General features: G+C 41.9%; 1 protein-coding gene across 1 annotated transcript; it reads left to right on the forward strand.

Annotated features, from left to right (window-relative positions):
• Positions 1–4973: 4973 nt before the first annotated feature.
• Positions 4974–18290, forward strand: ddi2 (DNA-damage inducible protein 2). Its single transcript, XM_080424065.1, has 10 exons — positions 4974–5317; positions 6578–6710; positions 10002–10340; positions 10950–11076; positions 12587–12714; positions 13305–13433; positions 14167–14270; positions 15764–15956; positions 17772–17823; positions 18193–18290. The coding sequence occupies exons 1-9, from the start codon at positions 5180–5182 to the stop codon at positions 17780–17782; spliced, it is 1302 nt and encodes a 433-aa protein (XP_080280191.1). The 5' UTR covers positions 4974–5179; the 3' UTR covers positions 17783–17823; positions 18193–18290.
• Positions 18291–18811: the final 521 nt, after the last annotated feature.

The raw sequence follows: 18811 nt of genomic DNA on the forward strand, positions 1-18811 counted from the left end.
GATGGTTTCTTGGAAAGGATGTTGAAAACAACCTTTTTTGTCGTTTCTCACAGCTATCATTCATTGATGAAGATGAAGACACTAAATGAGAATTAATGTCACCGCAAAGGAAATTATGAAATTATAATCTGAACAAGAACTGTCCTAAAACCATTGCTTTGAGTGAAAAGCAAGCAAAAGTTTTCTGCAAATCATGGACTGCAGAACACATAAAATAATAATAAAACATGCAAGATGAAGAAAAAAAGCAATCAATTAAAAAAGTATGCAAGTAGAGTTAATAAAATATATACAAGATATAAACAAATCAATTATGGGTGCAAAATTGGTTTTTAAAGTGACCATTTTAGGGTGCTCTGAATTCCAGGTGGGATAGAAACAAAGATATATTCCAAGAAGAGTACAAGCTCTATGATAAATTGATAAATGTATCAATGAGTAAATTAACGAGTACAGAATAAAGTACAGAGTGAATGTACCTATACAGATTATAGTACAGAGTAAATGTACCAAGAACATTCATCTGAATTACCTACCATGCAATATGCCTATACAGTTTTATCGTATTGCTGCAAAAAATATGCTGTCAACTATTCGTTTATTTTTGCTCACTTTACAAGCTTGTAGATCGGGTATTTTCTGCGAGGGTTCGCCTATTATGACATGACCAGAATAAGGGTTTATGTGGTTAAAGGAAACATTTACGGAAAACATCATAATTTTGCGAAAGCCTGGTGATGCGAGGTTACAATTTAGCCCAAATTTGTCCTTCATCTCCAACAACATCAGCAGACACTGCAATAGAGTGGTAGTACTAAAGAAGTTCCCTAGGACCACAATGGAAACAAGCCCTGAGGGCGTTTTGTGTTATCCTTTTAACATTATTGTAAAGCTGTATCTCTGTACTTTTTGTAAACTGTTAATAACGTATTCAATCAATCAATCAAAAATCCAGTCAATCTCATATCATTATTTCCAGTGAGAAGAAAATTACAATATAATAACAATAATGACAATAATGACAATGAAACCCCTGCACCAGAATGAATCATGACTTACTAATAATATAATAATAATAATAAACTTTATTTATATAGCACCTTTTTAAACAAAGTTACAAAGTGCTTAACAACTTATCAAACTCAATTTGAACAAAAAAAATGGATGACAAGACAGCAACACACAATAACAGTTTCAGTGACAATAGATGCATACATTTTTGCCATTAGGGGGTTAAAAAGGCTTCTTTCTTTTGTTTTGTTTTTTTATTTCGATTTAAAGATTGTTATTGTTAACTAGCAAGCCTGAGGTCCAATGGGAGGAGTCACCCTAGGTCACCAGCCTAGATTTAGGAGCAACTAGTAGAGCCGCCCGAATCAGAGTGAGTAAGTCGACTTAACCACTTAAACCCTATAGTTGACCGGAATCCCCCACCCCAGGGGTTAATACCAGGCCCCCTGTTTTCCCTCTACACTAAATCTCTTCACTGAAAAAATTTCTATTTCCGCTGAAGGTGGGGGTCGTGGCCAAATACATATCATTTTGGGGGTCCTTGACATGAAAATGTTTGAGCACCACTGATATAGCAACATAATTCTTTTCAGAAAAGTGTTAGGATTTAGAAGGCATTTGTAGAAACGGTCTCAGGTCGTAATGGGTTAACAAAGATGGGTTCAGTGTATTAGGGGTGAAGTCCCCAAAGGAGTTTCAGTTCAGCGGCCTCATTCATTCGGTTCACAAATGACTGCAGAAGCAATAACTCCTGCAAATGTAATTACCATCAAGTTTTCTGATGACTCGTTCTACAATAAGACAATCTACAGAGTGGTGTACAGGAATCTCTCTCCACCTGAACACCAATAAAATCAACATTGTTCTTCACCTTAGAGCAGCTGACACACACACACACACACACACACACACACACACACACACACACACACACACACACACACACACACACACACACACACACACACACACACACACACACCACACACATGTAAGCATGCACGCACACACAGGTTACAAACTACAAATATCTGGGAACTGTCATTGACAGTAAACTGTTCTGAGATCTCATAAAAAGGCCTACAGTGCACTTCATGTGCAAACTTACACAGTGAAACAATGATTGCTCATTTAACTCTGAGTGTCCGATTGGTTCATTCGTACACACTAAGAGTTACAAATAGATACTGTAAATTAACACTGAGGATTTACTGTGTAGAAAGTTGGACGTATGAACATATGGGCTCTCTTTTAGAGATCTTTCCTAGAGAGCATGGTAGGGTAAAAAAAACACCTCTGGCAACATGGAAACATAGATTTTGATGTGACAAATGTATTAGATTCATTATAGGGAAAGTGACAAGATAAATCTCTCCTTGTGACAACCATGGATCTATTAAAAGAACAGGGACTGACTCCTCTGTTTCCTAAGAATGTGTTTTCTGTCCTTCTGGGTTGAAGGACGCTTCTTCCGCAAGGGTGTCCAAATAGTTGCACAAATATTTCTTAGTTTTATTTCAGTTGCAAAAAATTATTGGGATACTGGATAGTCAAACTATGAGCTCATGTTCTGTTGAAAATAGTGGGGATGATTAGTGATGAATTGGATGAATCATCATCAGTATAGTTACTGTGCTGATTAATGTGAGAATGTTCGGCGAATGCACGGTACCTAATGATGATTCATGCAATTCATCATTAATTTCTCCAACAGCGTCTCTTAAAAAACTATAAGAATGAACAAAAAGAATATCAAAAATGAATGATTAATTATATAGGTGTATATATTACTTGACAAGCATCGGAACCACAAAAAGGCCATGTCAAGTCAACCACCCACACATTAGACTGAAAGCCTCTGATCAAGAGTCAAGATTCAAAGGGGTGTGTTTATAAAAATCAGGTCAGAGAGTCACAATCACTGACACTGATCAATGACAGAGAATTCAGAATTCAGAGAATTATTGGCCTGTTGTTTTTACTGAAAAGGCCTAGTAGTCATGATGGATCATCATCATCGTCATCATCATCATCATCATCATCATCATCATCATCATCATCATCATCATCATCATCATTATCATCACCATCATCAATATCATCTAATGAGTGGTGGACAAAGTACTGAACTGGACCCAGTACTTCAGTCAAAGTATAGAGACTCCTGGTCTAATATTATGCTACTCGACTACTACAAGTGAAAGTTGCCAAGTCAAATTTACTTGAGTTAGAGTATTCAAAAGTACATGCTTTTAAATATACGTAGGTCTTCAAAAGTAAAACATTTTCCTATCAATATCAATGCATTTCTTTTCCAGAAATTGTAATAGCAGATCAGATCTACTTAAGCTCAGCGCTGCCGTGACGCGTTGTGAGCTTGTATATATGTAGACACCACACTACAGTTCAAAAGAGTTGTTGAACATGTCTCACCAGGCAGGTCATGCCATTTGTTAATCAAACGTGGCACTGCACTGGCTATGGTGACATTAGAGACTATGGATGATGATGGTGCTGTTGTTCTCCAAATGGTCAATGGAAGTAAAGTTTGAAGCTAGCCTGCTCTTAAACTTAGGGTGTCTGCGTCCTGGACCAAACCTCAAAGATGGTTCCACAGGAGAGGAGCCTGATAGTTGAAAGTTCTCTCTTGGAGATTCCAGGGGCCACAAAAGCATTCATAGCCTACTGGGAATGCAGGGACGCACACACGTGCATGCTCTCACACACACACACACACACACACACGCACGCACGCACGCACGCACGCACGCACGCACGCACGCACGCACGCACGCACGCACGCACGCACGCACGCACGCACGCACGTTCGCACGCACGCACGCACGCACGCACGCACGCACCTTTATTTCAGGCAGCATCTTTAAATACACACTCCAATGATTATGAGAAGATAATCTGGAAGAAAAAAATCAACAACAAGTATTTAGTAAAAAGATAAATGTAGATGTAATCTGAAAATTGTTGTCTCAGTTTTTTAAAATATTTTTTGTCAGGATATGCTTGAATCTTAATAACACCAATCTTAATGAATTCATGGAGTCCAAATTGTATGGAAATGTGTTCATTTGTATGTTGTATACCTCCTAAGATTTGCTATGTTTCCCTTTTTGGGTTTGGGTATGTGTAACATAGGGTGAAAAATGAACCCTGTAAGACATTATTTCAGTGTGGTACCTGTGGCAGAATCTTATAATACACACTTCAAGGATTAAGAAAATGCACTTAGTAAGAAAAAGTAGTAAAAACAGATATATATATGTGAACATTTTCCAGTCCTTTTTTTTGGGTGCTATTTTTGTCCTGTAGCCTAATAGAGTCAAGATGGGCTTGAATCTTTAACAACCACTTTTATGAATTCCTTGGGTCCAAATTGTATGGGAATTTGTTTGTATTTGTCTCTGGCTGTTTCCTTCAAAAGTTATGCTCATTTCTATTTCTTCCATTGTCGGGTTTGGGTTCAGGATATTTGTAATAAAGGGTTAAAAATGAACCCCATGGAACATCATTTCAGCCTGTTACCTAGCTGGCAGAATCTTAAAATACACACTTCAAGGATGAAGAAAAACCAGGTGGAGATAAAAATAAAAATAAATCACCCTATGCACGTGAACCCCACTTCCCATCTAGACTATTACAGGTGGCTGATTATTAAATGTTTCGATGAATTGAATACACAGGACCCCAATGGAAACAACAAGCCATCGTGCTTACTTGGGTTTAATCCTTTTAGCATCCTTTGGTATGAAACTGTACTTCTGTTAATAAAGTATTCAATCAATCAATTTCTCTGCAGAGATATCTACCTTCCTATACCCATGGACCGGCAGGTGGCAGTAGAGCACAACAATTCACGGTCGGCCACGTGAAGAAGAAGATGTGTCCTCTCACGACATCAAATCCTGTAACCCGACACGTCGAAACACAAACCCCCAAAATACGGCAACACTAGCGGTGGCAGTTCAGTTGATGCAAGTTGTTGATAGAGAAAGAAGAACGCCGTTTAATAGCTTTATAGTGTGTCCAGGCGTCCATATAGTACATCACCTTTCATGTGTTGTTTTTTTCTCTCCACTATAACACGATAAAAGCCGAAAACGAGGTGTTAATACAACAAAATAGGAGGAAAAGCACAGCGGGTTGGACAGCGATGCTGGTGACCGTGTTCTGCGCGCCGAGGGAGCGGCCAGAAAGCACCTTCTCCCTCGATGTGTCTCCAGAGCTGGAGCTCAGAGACTTCGTAGCACTTTGTGAACTAGAATCAGGGATCCCAGCAGGGGAGATCCAGGTAAAAAGCACTAACAAACACACACAGCGTGTTCGGTTCTGCTCTGGTCCAAAGCGTTATTGAGTTCTCTCTAACGCTCCGGCAGTCGCGCTGCTATTCTCATAGACTGAACATTCCAGTGCCGTGCGAGGTCTTCGTCTTTAGTAACAAATAAACACAACTATTTCGCTACTCACCGAAACAAAGGCTGTATTGTGTTGTTGAAAGTCTATTCTCCAGGGTGGGAGACGTCTCAGGACCCCACCTTCTCTGTATAATACACTTTTTGGGCAGAAGATAAAATATGTCCGTCAGATGGAAATTATTGTGTTTGCTCCACTGCGCCCCCTACAGATCTGGTGAATGGTAATTTATATTAACCAGACCTGTAGGGGGCGCAGTGGAGTAAATACAATAATTTCTAACTGGCGGACATGTTTTATTTTCTGCCCAAAAAGTGTATTATACAGAGAAGGTGGGGTCCCGAGAGGCTTCCCACCCTGGAGAATAGACTTTCAACAACACAAAACAGCCTTTGTTTCGGTGAAAAGCGAAATAGTTTTGTTTATTTCTTACTAAAGTTGGAGACCTCGCACGGTAGTGTAATTTTCGGTCTATGAGAATAGCAGGGCGCCTGACAGAGCATTAGCCACATTGTGCTAACTAGCTCCCATGCTAGCATGAATCTGGGCTTTAAAGTGTTGCGAAATCTCATACAAACAAGTCTGGTCTTCACTGATTTATGGTTGTCACCAAACGTTTGTACATTAATGGTTGGGTAGTTGTACCATTATCTGGTTGATGTCAACGCTAAAAGAGTCCAAACTACAACATTATTTGGATAATGACATATCAACAGCCAATATTTCAACTATACTACTGTTAGTATAGCCTGAGGTTATGTGTGGTCAACCTATATCCCTTGCTATAATTAGAATCAAGAAGGGCTTTATTTGTCACTCACTCATACAGGTACAAGCAGCGAAATGTTGGTGTGGCATGTTCATAAGACTGCTCAACCACAGGCAGCAATACAGCAATGGTATACACAAGATTATACTTGGGTTTCAAAGAACAAGAAAAACAAGACCAGATAAAATGTGGCAAAAAAGCGCTGGCAAGACATACACTCCAAACCTTCTATTATTATACCAGCAGCTAATGAAATGCTAGAGCTGTGTCCATTCTCGATCATGTTTTGCATTAACTAAGTCTGACATGTCTCTCGTAGCATTTGTATTTACAGCAAATTATTTTAACATCCGTTTGAATTCACTTTAGATCTTGTATATAGAGCAGGCCCTGAAAGACCCTACTCGTGCCTTGGGGAACTATGGTGTCAAGGACGGAGATGTTGTGGTTCTCAGACAAGCAGACAGAAGGCCACCACCACCAACCCAGCCAGCCTTCCCAGGTAAACGTGTGCTTAGAAGTAATAGGGTTGGGAACGCATGACCCTCCGGCTATGCAATAATACCCGTTGTCAGAGTGTACCCATTGTGTCCGTTGTGAGAGTACTTGATGTACATCAAGAGTACGTGATGATGTCGTAGTGATGACATCAGATCTCCATATATGGGCATAAAGGGGACAGACGGATACAGAGATCTCCATATATGGCCATGAAAGTGACACAGACAGACGGATATTTATGTACTTATTTTAGTTTTTTACTCCCAATTTAGTCGTTATGTCAATTAATTCCTCCCCACACATGACGTTTCTGTGTTGTCACTGCTGTCGTATCCTACTGGCTCACCTGCCAGCGAGGAGCCCCCACCGGGAGGACGCAGAGCCTCCGTCCTGCTCCTCCCGCCCAACAGTCCCTGCTGACAGGCGCCGCCCCAGCCTGTACGAGTACGTGCAATGATAAATATCTCCTTCCCCCGAACACGGGCCAATTGAGTTCATTTAAGGTCCCTCCCCACCAAACCGACGTCGGCGTGCTAAGTGTTGGAAAGCGTCTATAGCCGAATTTTTTTGCACGCTGTCGTGTCAGGTCATAAGTTGTGGCGAGGCGTCGAAAGCCGACCAGACTTGCTAGTTCAGCTACCGCCAGCCACTGCCCGTCGGTAGCAGCGGGCTGGAGGAGAAGGGGGAGAGATGGAAGGTAAAGGCTGCGTAGAGCTCCCTGGTTGGTTGTTTAGCTTGTTTGGCCAGAGCAAATCTGTTTTAGTTTCTTCCCTCTCGTCTGCTTCTGGGGTGCAGGAGCCAGTCTAGATAAGCCAGAGACATTGCCCGTTGCACATTTGAACTAGATACCATATACTCAACTCTCAATTCCCTATACCGATCAACTCCAAAGCAAAGAACTACTACAACTAGTGCAAAAATGCTCTGTGAAGTTGTTTTTTGTTTTGGTCCATGCTGCCTCAACTATCGGTTCCGAGTTATTTCATCTGATTTCCTCTGACGCATGCGCACGACAAAGTGCCATCGGCCGACGGTTTATGCGGTGTGACGACCAGAACTTTTGGACATTTGAAAATCATCTGACGTAGGACCCTGCTGCCAGTCTGTAGTAGTCTGAACTAAGTAGTCTGTTTGCTGAATGCACCGCAGTAGATTCAAACCCCCAGCCTCCGCTGTGGTGGGCTGGCACTTTCACCAGTGCGCCACCCGAGCGCCTCTAGATATTTCTGGACAACCACTGATCCAACCAACTTCCCAATTCGGCACATCACTCCCTTTGGCCCTCGGCGATACACACACCAAGTGTGAAGTCGATCGGTAGGACCGTTCTCGAGACATGTAAGACACACACAGAAGGACAGAGACACGCATTTATATTTATGTCAGAGGGTGTTATTACTTCTTCGTTGTCTAATGCATGTTTGTGTGCCCAGATCATGCCCATGTATGGACATGCCTGACGTTCTAGTGTGCCAACATCAGTGTTGACGTCATAGCTGACTCACTGAAATCATAGACTGGCCTTGAACTACCGGGCAATAACCTGGGCAATGCTGGAGATTACATTATATAAAGGGACAGACACAGTGCTGACATCATAGAGTGGGCTCTAGTACTATGTGCCTATTTCGCCCATGCAATGGATACATATACACACTGTGCTCATCATAAGGCTGATATCATAGTTCTGACGTCATAGACTGGCCTGTAAGTACTCTGACAACAGGTGCTGACACACACAACGCTGCCATGCTTAACGCACAGGCCTTGGCACGTAGAATGACCATGCCTTACGGAGGAAGCATACGAGGGCCGTTACTTTCCTTCTATACATTAACGACATGAATGCAGCCTCTAACTGCAAGTTGTTCCTGTTCGCTGATGACTCAGCACTCCTGGTCTGGGGTGAGGACAAAATGCAAGCTGGGATGGCTCAGGATAGAAGACAGGGTTAAGCAATTAAAAATATTGAACCCTTAAGCATTTTAATGCCAGTTATGATTAGGCGTACTCTGCATTCTCCATGTTCTCACCTCAAAAACCTGGATTAATTCTTCAAATCGACCAGATCACAGAGGCAGCGGGCAGTACGAGGTGACGAGTGATTCACATCCAGTAGGTGTTTATATTGGATGTGATTTCTCCATCGCAATGCTTTCCCATCAAAGTACTCTCAAACTTTGCTCTTTTTTTTTCAAACCGACCAGTGTCTGTAGCAACTTACAGTAAGCTAGATTCACTCACTGCACTGGGAAGTGAACCATGCCAGGCAGAGGCAGCAGCTAGCTAGCTACAGGTGACCTGCAGTGCAAAACTGTGTGACAGGCTCTGCAAATCAACCGTGGTAATACTTAATTTGCTTAACACACACACGAAAGTGTGTGTGTGTGTGTTGTAACTCAGACCAGAGCTCAGCGAGAGCGACGGGGCAGGGGAGGGAGGGCACAGAGAGAGAACCTATTTCTCTTGCACATTAAAGGGGAATTTTTCCCCACGGTTTACTTACCTTTTCTATGATATGATATCTTAGGATGAATGGTACAGTAGAAAAATGTCATAACTCCATCCCGGGTTCGCCACAGCTTAAAACGCGCGCCAATAGGCCTCGCGCTAGAGCCCCACCGGAAGTCTCGCTAGACGAGATTGAAATCTCGTCTAGCGAGACTTCCGGTGGGGCGCATTCAAGATAATCACGTTGCATAGTGTTCTGTCATTATGAACGTCGGATCTCTCTCTCTCTTAAAAAAAGCTATTAAAATACACGATCTAGCGCAAGGCCTATTGGCGCGTGTTTTAAGCTGTGGCGGACCTGGGATGGAGTTATGATTTTTTTCCGGGTCATCCCTATGTTCCCCGGGTTCTATGTTCCCCACTAGGGTTAGGGTTAGGTAAGCGGGGAACATAGAACCCGAGGAACATAGAACCCGGGGAACATAGACACGCTCCCATTTTTTTCTACTGTACCATTCATCCTAGGATATCATAACATCATAGAAAAGGTAAGAAAACCGTGGGCCAAAATTCCTCTTTAACCTGGAGAGGTAAAGAGAGCCTATTTTACCCATGGATTGCCAATGCTGGTTAACGTACCAAAACCTGAACGCGCTGATACACGTAGCTTTGTGGCGTATTGTCAGCGCAACAACTAACCCTGGCAGCGCTGGGCAAGCTGATTACGTAGCGCGAAGTGCCACGTTTTGTACTTGTCAGTAATGTTACTTTGAACTGTATATTTAGGTTGTGTATGTGCAACCTGCTGACTTGTCCCTCTTGTCTCCTCTTTGCTCCTCAGGTCTGCCACACATTGACTTTCGTTCCATCACAGTCCCAGGCTCGTCTTCAAGCAATCAGCGTGCTGCTCTGAGGCAGCAGAATGCCACCCCACAGCAACAGCAGCAGCGCTCTCCACAGCAAACTACGCCAATGGCTGTTCGTGCCTCCGCTCCCGGTCCCAGTGCCGTTCCTGGGCCCAGCACCGGCTCCGGGCTCGGCTCGGGCTCGGGCTCATCTCCGCAGGGACTGGACGACCCGGCCTTACTCCAGCAGATGCTACTGGCCAATCCACACGAGCTGTCCCTCCTCAAGGAGCGCAACCCACCGTTGGCTGAGGCCCTGCTAAGTGGAGATCTAGGTGAAAAAGAGTGTCCTAAATGTGTCCCATATATGAGATGCCAGACTGCTAAATTCTTCCGTTATGTGTATATTTCATACTAACTTGTTTACGTTGTACAGTTTTGTTAGTTTGTGTTGATGCAGTTAGTTACACCTGTGTGTGATAGTACGATAGTCCAGCCGTTCATTGGAGTAACATACTATGAGAAATCCGTACTGAGTAGGAAGAAAATGCTAATGCAAATAATACCTTTTATGTAACATAGTCCTAGATCCTGAGGATATAGTGACTGTGAAAAAAGGCTTGTGTAGATATGCAAGTAGTGCAAGCGGTGAGACCAGCAACAGATATTAACCACTTTCAACCTGATGTCCCTATATTTAGCACATGCCCAACAGGTGAACAGTGGAACGTCTGGCCACTGAGAAAATCTCTTCCACTTAAAATTCTGTATAATTCACCTCACAAGCATGACTGGATTACATCAGAGGTTCTAAGCTCTGGCCCCCTAAGGGCCCAGAGTTAGTACTGCTGGTTTTGATTTGAGCTGCCCAGTTTTGATCTGGGGTCAGAGCTTTAAACCCACGAATTAGTCCTTTCTGAGTACGTCCAACAATGTTCCCACAGAGCGCTTCACCAAAGTTCTGCAGGAGCAGCAACAGGATCGGTCCCGCAGGGAGCAAGAGAGGATCAGGCTACTGACTGCTGATCCATTTGATCTGGATGCCCAGGCAAAGATTGAAGAGGACATCAGGTACAATCTAGAGTCATTTTAACCACTTTGAACCCTGGCGTCCCTGTTCATAATAGTATTCTGGGCATGTCATAATAGGCGAATAGTCAGTGAAAATAGCACATCTACAAGCCACGTGGCACATTGTGTGCTTGTAGATCGGCTATTTCAGTGAAGAGATTTGGTGTAGAGGGAAAAATAAAGGAATGGGCCAACTTAAGGATAGAGTCCCTTATATTAATAAAGTGAATAGGGGTTAAGTGCTTAAATGCTGGAAATTCAAACAATGTGAAAACTTATATTCTAATTTGGCATTCTCAAAAACAATAAATACTGTACATACAGTTTGCCCAGATCCCAACATAAAAAATATCCAGTAAATAACGTTATGTGATGTCAGGAGTGGAAGAAGTCCCTGCTAAACTCCAAGTTCCATATAGACAAATACAAGGATACCTATCATCCGCATACATTTACTTTCACATTAACAGTAGAGAGGCTTCCAGAGCATTGCATGTATACGTAGCTGCTTTTTAATGCTAGACATTTACAATGATGCTTTTTCAGCAGTTATGAACTTTTCTTTTTCATATATACGTACGTGTGTGTGTGTGTGTGTGTGTGTTACTATATATTATATATATCTTATTTTTTTATTTTGCAACCGATATTGTTAGATATTATGAACTATATGTGAAGTTGTCCCTTATCTGTTGCCTTACCTTTTAAATATTAAACAATTCTATAACCTGTCACAAAACGGGAGCCTTCCACTCCAAATAACGTGTTGAGATGAGATTAGCATGGTATAGTAACAGAGAGATGGGTGATGCTGCTATTCCTCAAACAATGTTTGTTGGAGCACGACTGCATTGTTTGGTGTAACAAATGCTGGAAAGGCAGCTTGCCATTGATACGCAGTGGCAATCAAGCATGAACAGTAGGGGTGTGCCGATATATCGTCCCGCGATATGTTTTCGTGACGATATGTATCGTTTTGGAAAAAATATATCGTTTATATATATATATATACGGTATATATATATATATATATTTTTTTACAATAATAATAATCAGGCATGCAAACAGCCCCGAGGTGAAAAGGGTGACAACATGTTGTTTTATTTCGGGTCAGGTGTCACACTATTGCCCTATTTGGATTCAAAAAGTTTGCATGTCTGAATAATGCAAAAACAGAATTATTTGTTTGCATTTGCTTTTTTTCCTCCCCCATATATTTTCATAATAAAAAAGTGCGTATCGTATCGAAGTTGTGAGCCCAATGTCGTATCGTATCGTTTCGTGAAATTAGTGTATCGGCACACCCCTAATGTACAGTAAGTAAAGGTTTAAACATGAATGCTTACGATTGGATTTGTGTTCTAGGCATTTTAACCACTTATGTCCTATATACTTTGTTGTACATCAAATAGCAGCAATCTACAAGCGCTCAACACAAATTTCCCAGAATAGGAATGTCATGTTGAAAGTGGTTGATAAGTTGATGCTTACGATTGCATTTGTATTTTAGGCAGCACAATGTGGAAGAAAATATGACTATTGCAATGGAGGAGGCCCCAGAAAGCTTTGGACAGGTGGTTATGCTTTACATCAACTGCGTCGTGAACGGACATCCTGTGAAAGCTTTTGTTGACTCAGGTAATGAGCTGAAAATGAGCGCAAAAGCATGACTTGACCATCTTGATTGTGAAAGTGCTTGTACTAAATTGTGTGTGACTGTGGGTGCTGCTCTGTGGTTTTGAATCTTGACAGATATTTGATTCTGTCAATAATGTCGGCCTACTCTGTACATAAATTACTATGACAATGTACTGATAAAAGAAGTATTTAACTTCTTTTGGAACAATCATTAATGGGTCATTTGATATTTCTACTAGACCTTTCGCAAAATGGAAAAAAGTGGATATTTTTTGCTATGATTTTATCTTTTTTATTTGGTTCATTTGCCTGTTATGTCTATTGTGTGAAATATTGGATATCCACCCTTTTTTGTAGTAGTAGTAATAGTAGAAGACTCCAGAAAATATCTTGTTTTTCCGTGTCCATCCAATCTTTCCTCAAAGTTGAAGAAATTCTTATAGATTAGCATTTTGCTATTCCTAGCCAGGTTATACCATTTGGGTCTCATAAGAACCCTACTTGGTAGTTTTGAATACTCTGAACAGGTTTAATGTTTAGAACTTGATGTTCTTTGATCATCTGCTTCCCCCCGGGTCCTTCCATTCCAGGAGCCCAGATGACGATTATGAGCCAGGCGTGTGCCGAGCGCTGTAATATCATGCGTCTGGTGGACCGGCGCTGGGCGGGGATCGCCAAGGGCGTGGGCACCCAGAAGATCATCGGCAGAGTTCATTTGGGTGGGTTTTTCAAGTATCTCTTTAACCCATTAAGACCGGGAACGCATCTCTGTCATTTTAAGAATTTTTTTTGGCTATTCAAAAATAGCAGATATACACAGAGTGCCGCACTATGAGATTGTAGCTCTGCTTTTTTTTTCAAAGTGGAAAATGTGTGCAAATCTTTGAATATATATATATATATTTTTAAAGCAAACATTTGTAACTCAAATCTTTGCTTCTGGGGATTCTACAAATATCTTCTAAATTAAAACCGTTTTTTGAAAAAACGTATGTTGCTATAATATCAGTGGTTCTCAAACTTTTTTCATGTCAAGTACCCCCAAAAGGATATGTATTTGGCCGTGGACCTCCATCTCAAAATATTTTGTTCCAGGGACCTCCAGAAGCAAAGATTTTAGTTTAAAATTTTCGCTTTAAAAAATATATATTCAATGATTTGCACAAATCTTCATGATTTTTCAAAACATAGCAGATCTACAAGTTCATAGCGCGGCACTCGGTGCCACGCTATGAGCTTGTAGATCTGCTATTTTTGAATAGCCAAAGAAATCTAAAAATGACAGAGATGCGTTCCCGGTCTTAATGGGTTAAAGCAACAGTGTTCCTGCGGCCACAAGTTCAAACATGTTTCCAAGAGAGGAAAAGAAAAATGACATGACATTTATTTGATGTTTCTGCATGATATTTAACTGTAGCTTAAATAGCGATGCGTCATGCTTCACTCCTCTAGCTCAGGTTCAGATAGAGGGAGACTTCCTGCCTTGTTCTTTCTCCATCCTGGAGGACCAGCCAATGGACATGCTGCTTGGACTAGACATGCTGAAGAGACATCAGGTATGAGCCTTCATCATCGTACTAGTCTCTCGAGACAGACTGTTGACTCACACAATTTTCAGATGCTTCTGCTTCTGCCTTGAGGGCACGTGTGGTTTTACCTACATAATATTTTTCACCCCTGAAAAGGCAAAAGATATCAACATATTGTTTGTAAACCAATAAATTGGAAAAGAAAGGGTTAGATGTTTTCTCAAAAAAGCCAACAGTTAAGGCGGTTACACACCGCAAAATTTGGACTCGTTCCGAATAATTAAAAGACGCTTTTTCACTTCGCTTTTTCGCTCCATGTAAGCTTGCATTGACTTTATAAGGTTTTTTAAAAAAACATTTTATTCGCATGAAAAAAATCGCCCCGGTGTGTAAGGACCTATAGGCTTGCAAAGTTGCACAACATTTTGGAGCCCATAGCCACACCCTTGCATTGCACAAAAAAAGCATCCTGGAATTTAAAGTAATTAGTGTTGTGATACAATGGTTAGACAGACTTGAGTTTGTATTACACAACTGTAAAACATTTTCGAGGGCTTGAATGCCTCCATAATGTGGAAATGTATAAAGATTCAACATCAAAAGTAACTAAAATGCAATCCAAGTGGGAGTGGATCTAGGGACTCCACTATGGTGATCATATGACCTGTGTCTTTTTAGCCTGGAATCCAGGCTGTTTCGCTACATTCGGCAGATTCGCTACATTCCTATTTGACTCGTATTTCAATTACGTAGGCAAGTCAGGAAGTGGCTTAAGTTTTACAACACCACCCCACCCCTTTCAGACTTTCAGATTTTTCTCTCCTTTAGTTTAGCCTGTAGCTTATTCAGAATCTCCCATTCACTCATTGGAGTGAATTATCTGTTTAAATCATTCAGAGAACTCTCCAAAGCAGTGCGCTTATCTACAATAGTTGACAATCTTTTTTCAGGTCTATTATCAGTCATTAAATCAAAAACACTTATTTAGTATGGCACACCAACGGTCACAGAAGTCCTCCTGTGCGTTGGCCCAGTGAGGGTTCCTTCTGCCACCTCAGTCCTTTGGGAATAATGCTCTGGCGAATGTAGTCACTCAGGGTGACTGCATGCAGGTGTAGTCTCAATCTTCGTTTGGAGAGGGAGAGTAAGTCCCTTGGGATATCAGAATATCATTAGAGGAGTAGTCGAATAAGGACTCTGATGTAACTATTTGTTCTCTTTCTCTTTGGCTAAATATATTTTGTGAACAGAAATGACTCACAGATGACAGTGTCCGTTCGTGGCTCTCAGCAGGTGTAGTTACAGACACTCTAGCATTCAAAGATCGTGGAACAGTTGATCGTGGAATAGTTGTTTTGGCCTGAGAGACTATCATCATCCCATCCAAGAATGTGATGACACAATTGCTTCATACGTCGGAAAGATTGTAAATGTATTGGGGTCTCCATGCAGCACTGTACTGCAAAAGAAATCACTTTGAATAAGAACAAATTTAGGCAAATCATTCCTCCTTCCCTTAGTGTGCCATCGACCTGAAGAAGTCTGTGCTGCTAATTGGCACAACGGGCACCGAAACTCATTTCCTACCTGAAGCGGAGCTGCCGGACTGCGCCCGGCTGTCGTACGGGTCCGAGGGGCGTGAGGACGCTCGTCCAGAGGAGATGGCTGACAGGGAACTGGCAGAGGCACTTCAGAGGTCTATACAGGAAAGCGGTAAGGCGGGTGTTTGACAGTACACACCGTGCACGTCTGTGGTGGTTTCCTCGGATCTGCACATTAGCCTCCTTTATTATTTTCAGCTGACGTTTTTCTCAGCTGAAAAAAAACATATCAGCAAGAAGTGACATTTTTGCATGTGCCATTTTATGCTTCTTACTCTCGATCTGTATTCCTGCAGTCATCTTGGATTTTCAGTCACATGATCACTTTGTGTCATCACCTCAGCAAATTGTATACGTTTTATAGTCACATGACACCTAACCGCCAGACAAATGTAACCACATGAACCCATGCGTCCCTATTCTAGGTTTGTCATGGGCAAATATTCTGCAAAAATAGGTAGACAAAAATGGCAGATCTATGAGCTTTGTATGTCTTGCTATTTCGGCAAAGAAATTTGGTGTAGAGGGAAAACGGATGGGATCCAAGTACAGAGCCCTGTGGGAGCCCGGTTTTTGAAGTATATAGGGTTTAAGAGGATATAGAAGATAAATATGTTGTCAGGCAAAACTTAGCTTTTTTGGGTATACTTGCATTAATATTAGCGACACTTCGCTTTCACTTATCTCACCACTGTCATGTGAAGTCACATGTATTTGTATGGGCCTTTAATCACCGTTAGAGTTTTATACAGGCCCACATTTAACAAAGGAAACAAAATGATACCCCTGCCCTGGCTGTGTTCACAGTCACACTAGCGCTGACAAAAGCTGCAAAACAACCAAGCATGGCCAGCTACATTGCCTTTGAAGTGTTGCTCAACTGTGTAAATGGAAAAGCCAAAGGGTAGGGCTAAAATAGCAAAAGGGCAAGAATGAGTTTGTGTTCTTTTTTACGGAACAGAGCAGGAATTGTGACGAGAAGGAAGGGGAGTGAAAACTGTGAAACAAAAACATTGATTGACGCTTCACTACATCATCGGAACGCTGAAAAAAGTAAAAAAGAAAGTTTAATTCAGCTCAACCTTGATTTGTAGTACGTCATGCCTGTCACGCTGTGACAATGGTTGGGTGTCTGTTTGTAGCTGCCTTGCCTTAATGCGATAGTGTGAACACAGCTTTAGACCCTCAATCGGGCGAGTAAAAATTCAACAAAAAACTCTAACCCTTAATGGGAAAAGAAAGGGTAGAAACCTTGGGAAGAGTTGACCGGACCCCATCCAGGGTGGACGAGTGTACAATGGGTACCAAGTGGGCATTATTCAAATGAAAAACAAACAAAAGAACAAAACTATCCCCTCTACTAGTAAAGTGAGGCTAACAGATCTACAAGCTCATACTGAGCTTTTCACCACCAGTCAAAGACAACTTTTATGCCATATTACGATAACCTAAATCCCAGAAGATATCTAGTCTCTTAACACACTATCAATGTAATATTGATCGGACCCCAATGCAAACAAGACCGCAAGGACTTTTTTGGTGTTATCCTTTTAGACCAAGTGTTTGACTTTACTCGTGCTGTTTTGCATTTCTGTCTAATACAATATTCAATCAATCAATATATTGCCCACAGCCCTATATACTAGTAAAATGAGTGTAATTTTAACAAATTATACACACTAGCATACGTATTGATTATAATTGACACAAGCCTTTCTAAACCAAATATAGTGACCTGAGGTTAGATGACAGAATTTGTGATCACAGTGACCATTCCTTCAGGTCATAGTGTAGCTGTTCTCTTGGCTGACACCTTTCACCACTGGTGAAAGGGTGGACAGTTTAGCGCATGCTTTGTGCTGTGTGTGAGTGCTAACTCTCTGCGTCCCTTTGCATGATGTGTGTGGTGTGCCCTAATTCTGAGCAGGACAGCACTGATGCATTTGGAAGAGAAGGCTGGAGAGGGCCCTGCCAACCAGGTACTACAAATCTACAGGAAGAATTATAAGTCCATTGCTGTTTATTTATTTATTTTGTTACACATTTTGTTGCTCATTCTCAATTGATTTCTTTCGTTTTTGCTTTCATTCAGTTTTTCTTTCCTTTTTTTTTATTATGGAGAAAATTTGGATTCTAAATTTGTGAAGCAACTACTGTAGCAAAAATATTTTAGCATTTGACAATGGAGAGTATATACTAATTATTTGATCAGCGTCTCCATATAATTTGCCATCATTTCATTTCAGAGGCTGGCATGGAAAATCAAATGCATGTTTAGAAAGATCGTGGTCCTGATTTTTGATATCTTCAACCCGTTTAATTCTCAAATGCATTTTCTCTCATGTTAGACACTGCAGATGGACAAACTACCTCACAGAAATCCCCACCATTCCCAGTGCCCGAACCCTTAGACCAAATGGCCTCATCCACCTCCTTCTCCTCCCAACCCCCTTCGTGTGGCCATCCCCAAAGTCTAACCCTGGACCGCTCGCAGTCTGCCCCGGCCGCAATGCATGCCCCAACGCCAGGGCAGTACCAGAGTCAGCCTGGCTTTCAGGGGCTTCCAGGGCCTTCACCCCAAGAAGAAGAGTCCATTTCTACAAGCAATCAAGTTAACCCTCACACCCTCCCGGCCCCGACCAACTCGCACTCCAGCCCTATAACTAATCCCCCGACAGACGACCTGCCTGAATCCACCTCTCCTCAAGACAAGGCAGTGAGTGGCAGTCCAGGCTTTGGAGATCCAGAGAATGAGGTGCTATCTACAACCACAGAGATGGATACTGAATGCATCAGTCTGGTGAAGAGCTCCATGCTTCCCAGTCAAGCAGAACTTTCCCCTGTTCAGCCTATGGAGAGAGACATCCCTCCGCTGGACAAGCCTGTGAGTTGCACTCTAGCCTTTGGAAATTCAGAGAGTGGGGTGCCATGTACAGCCACAGAGATGGATGCTGAATTTGACAGTAT

Source organism: Gymnoscopelus braueri (genome assembly GCF_963280865.1).
Source record: "Gymnoscopelus braueri genome assembly, chromosome: 3".
Taxonomy (NCBI): Eukaryota; Metazoa; Chordata; class Actinopteri; order Myctophiformes; family Myctophidae; genus Gymnoscopelus; species Gymnoscopelus braueri.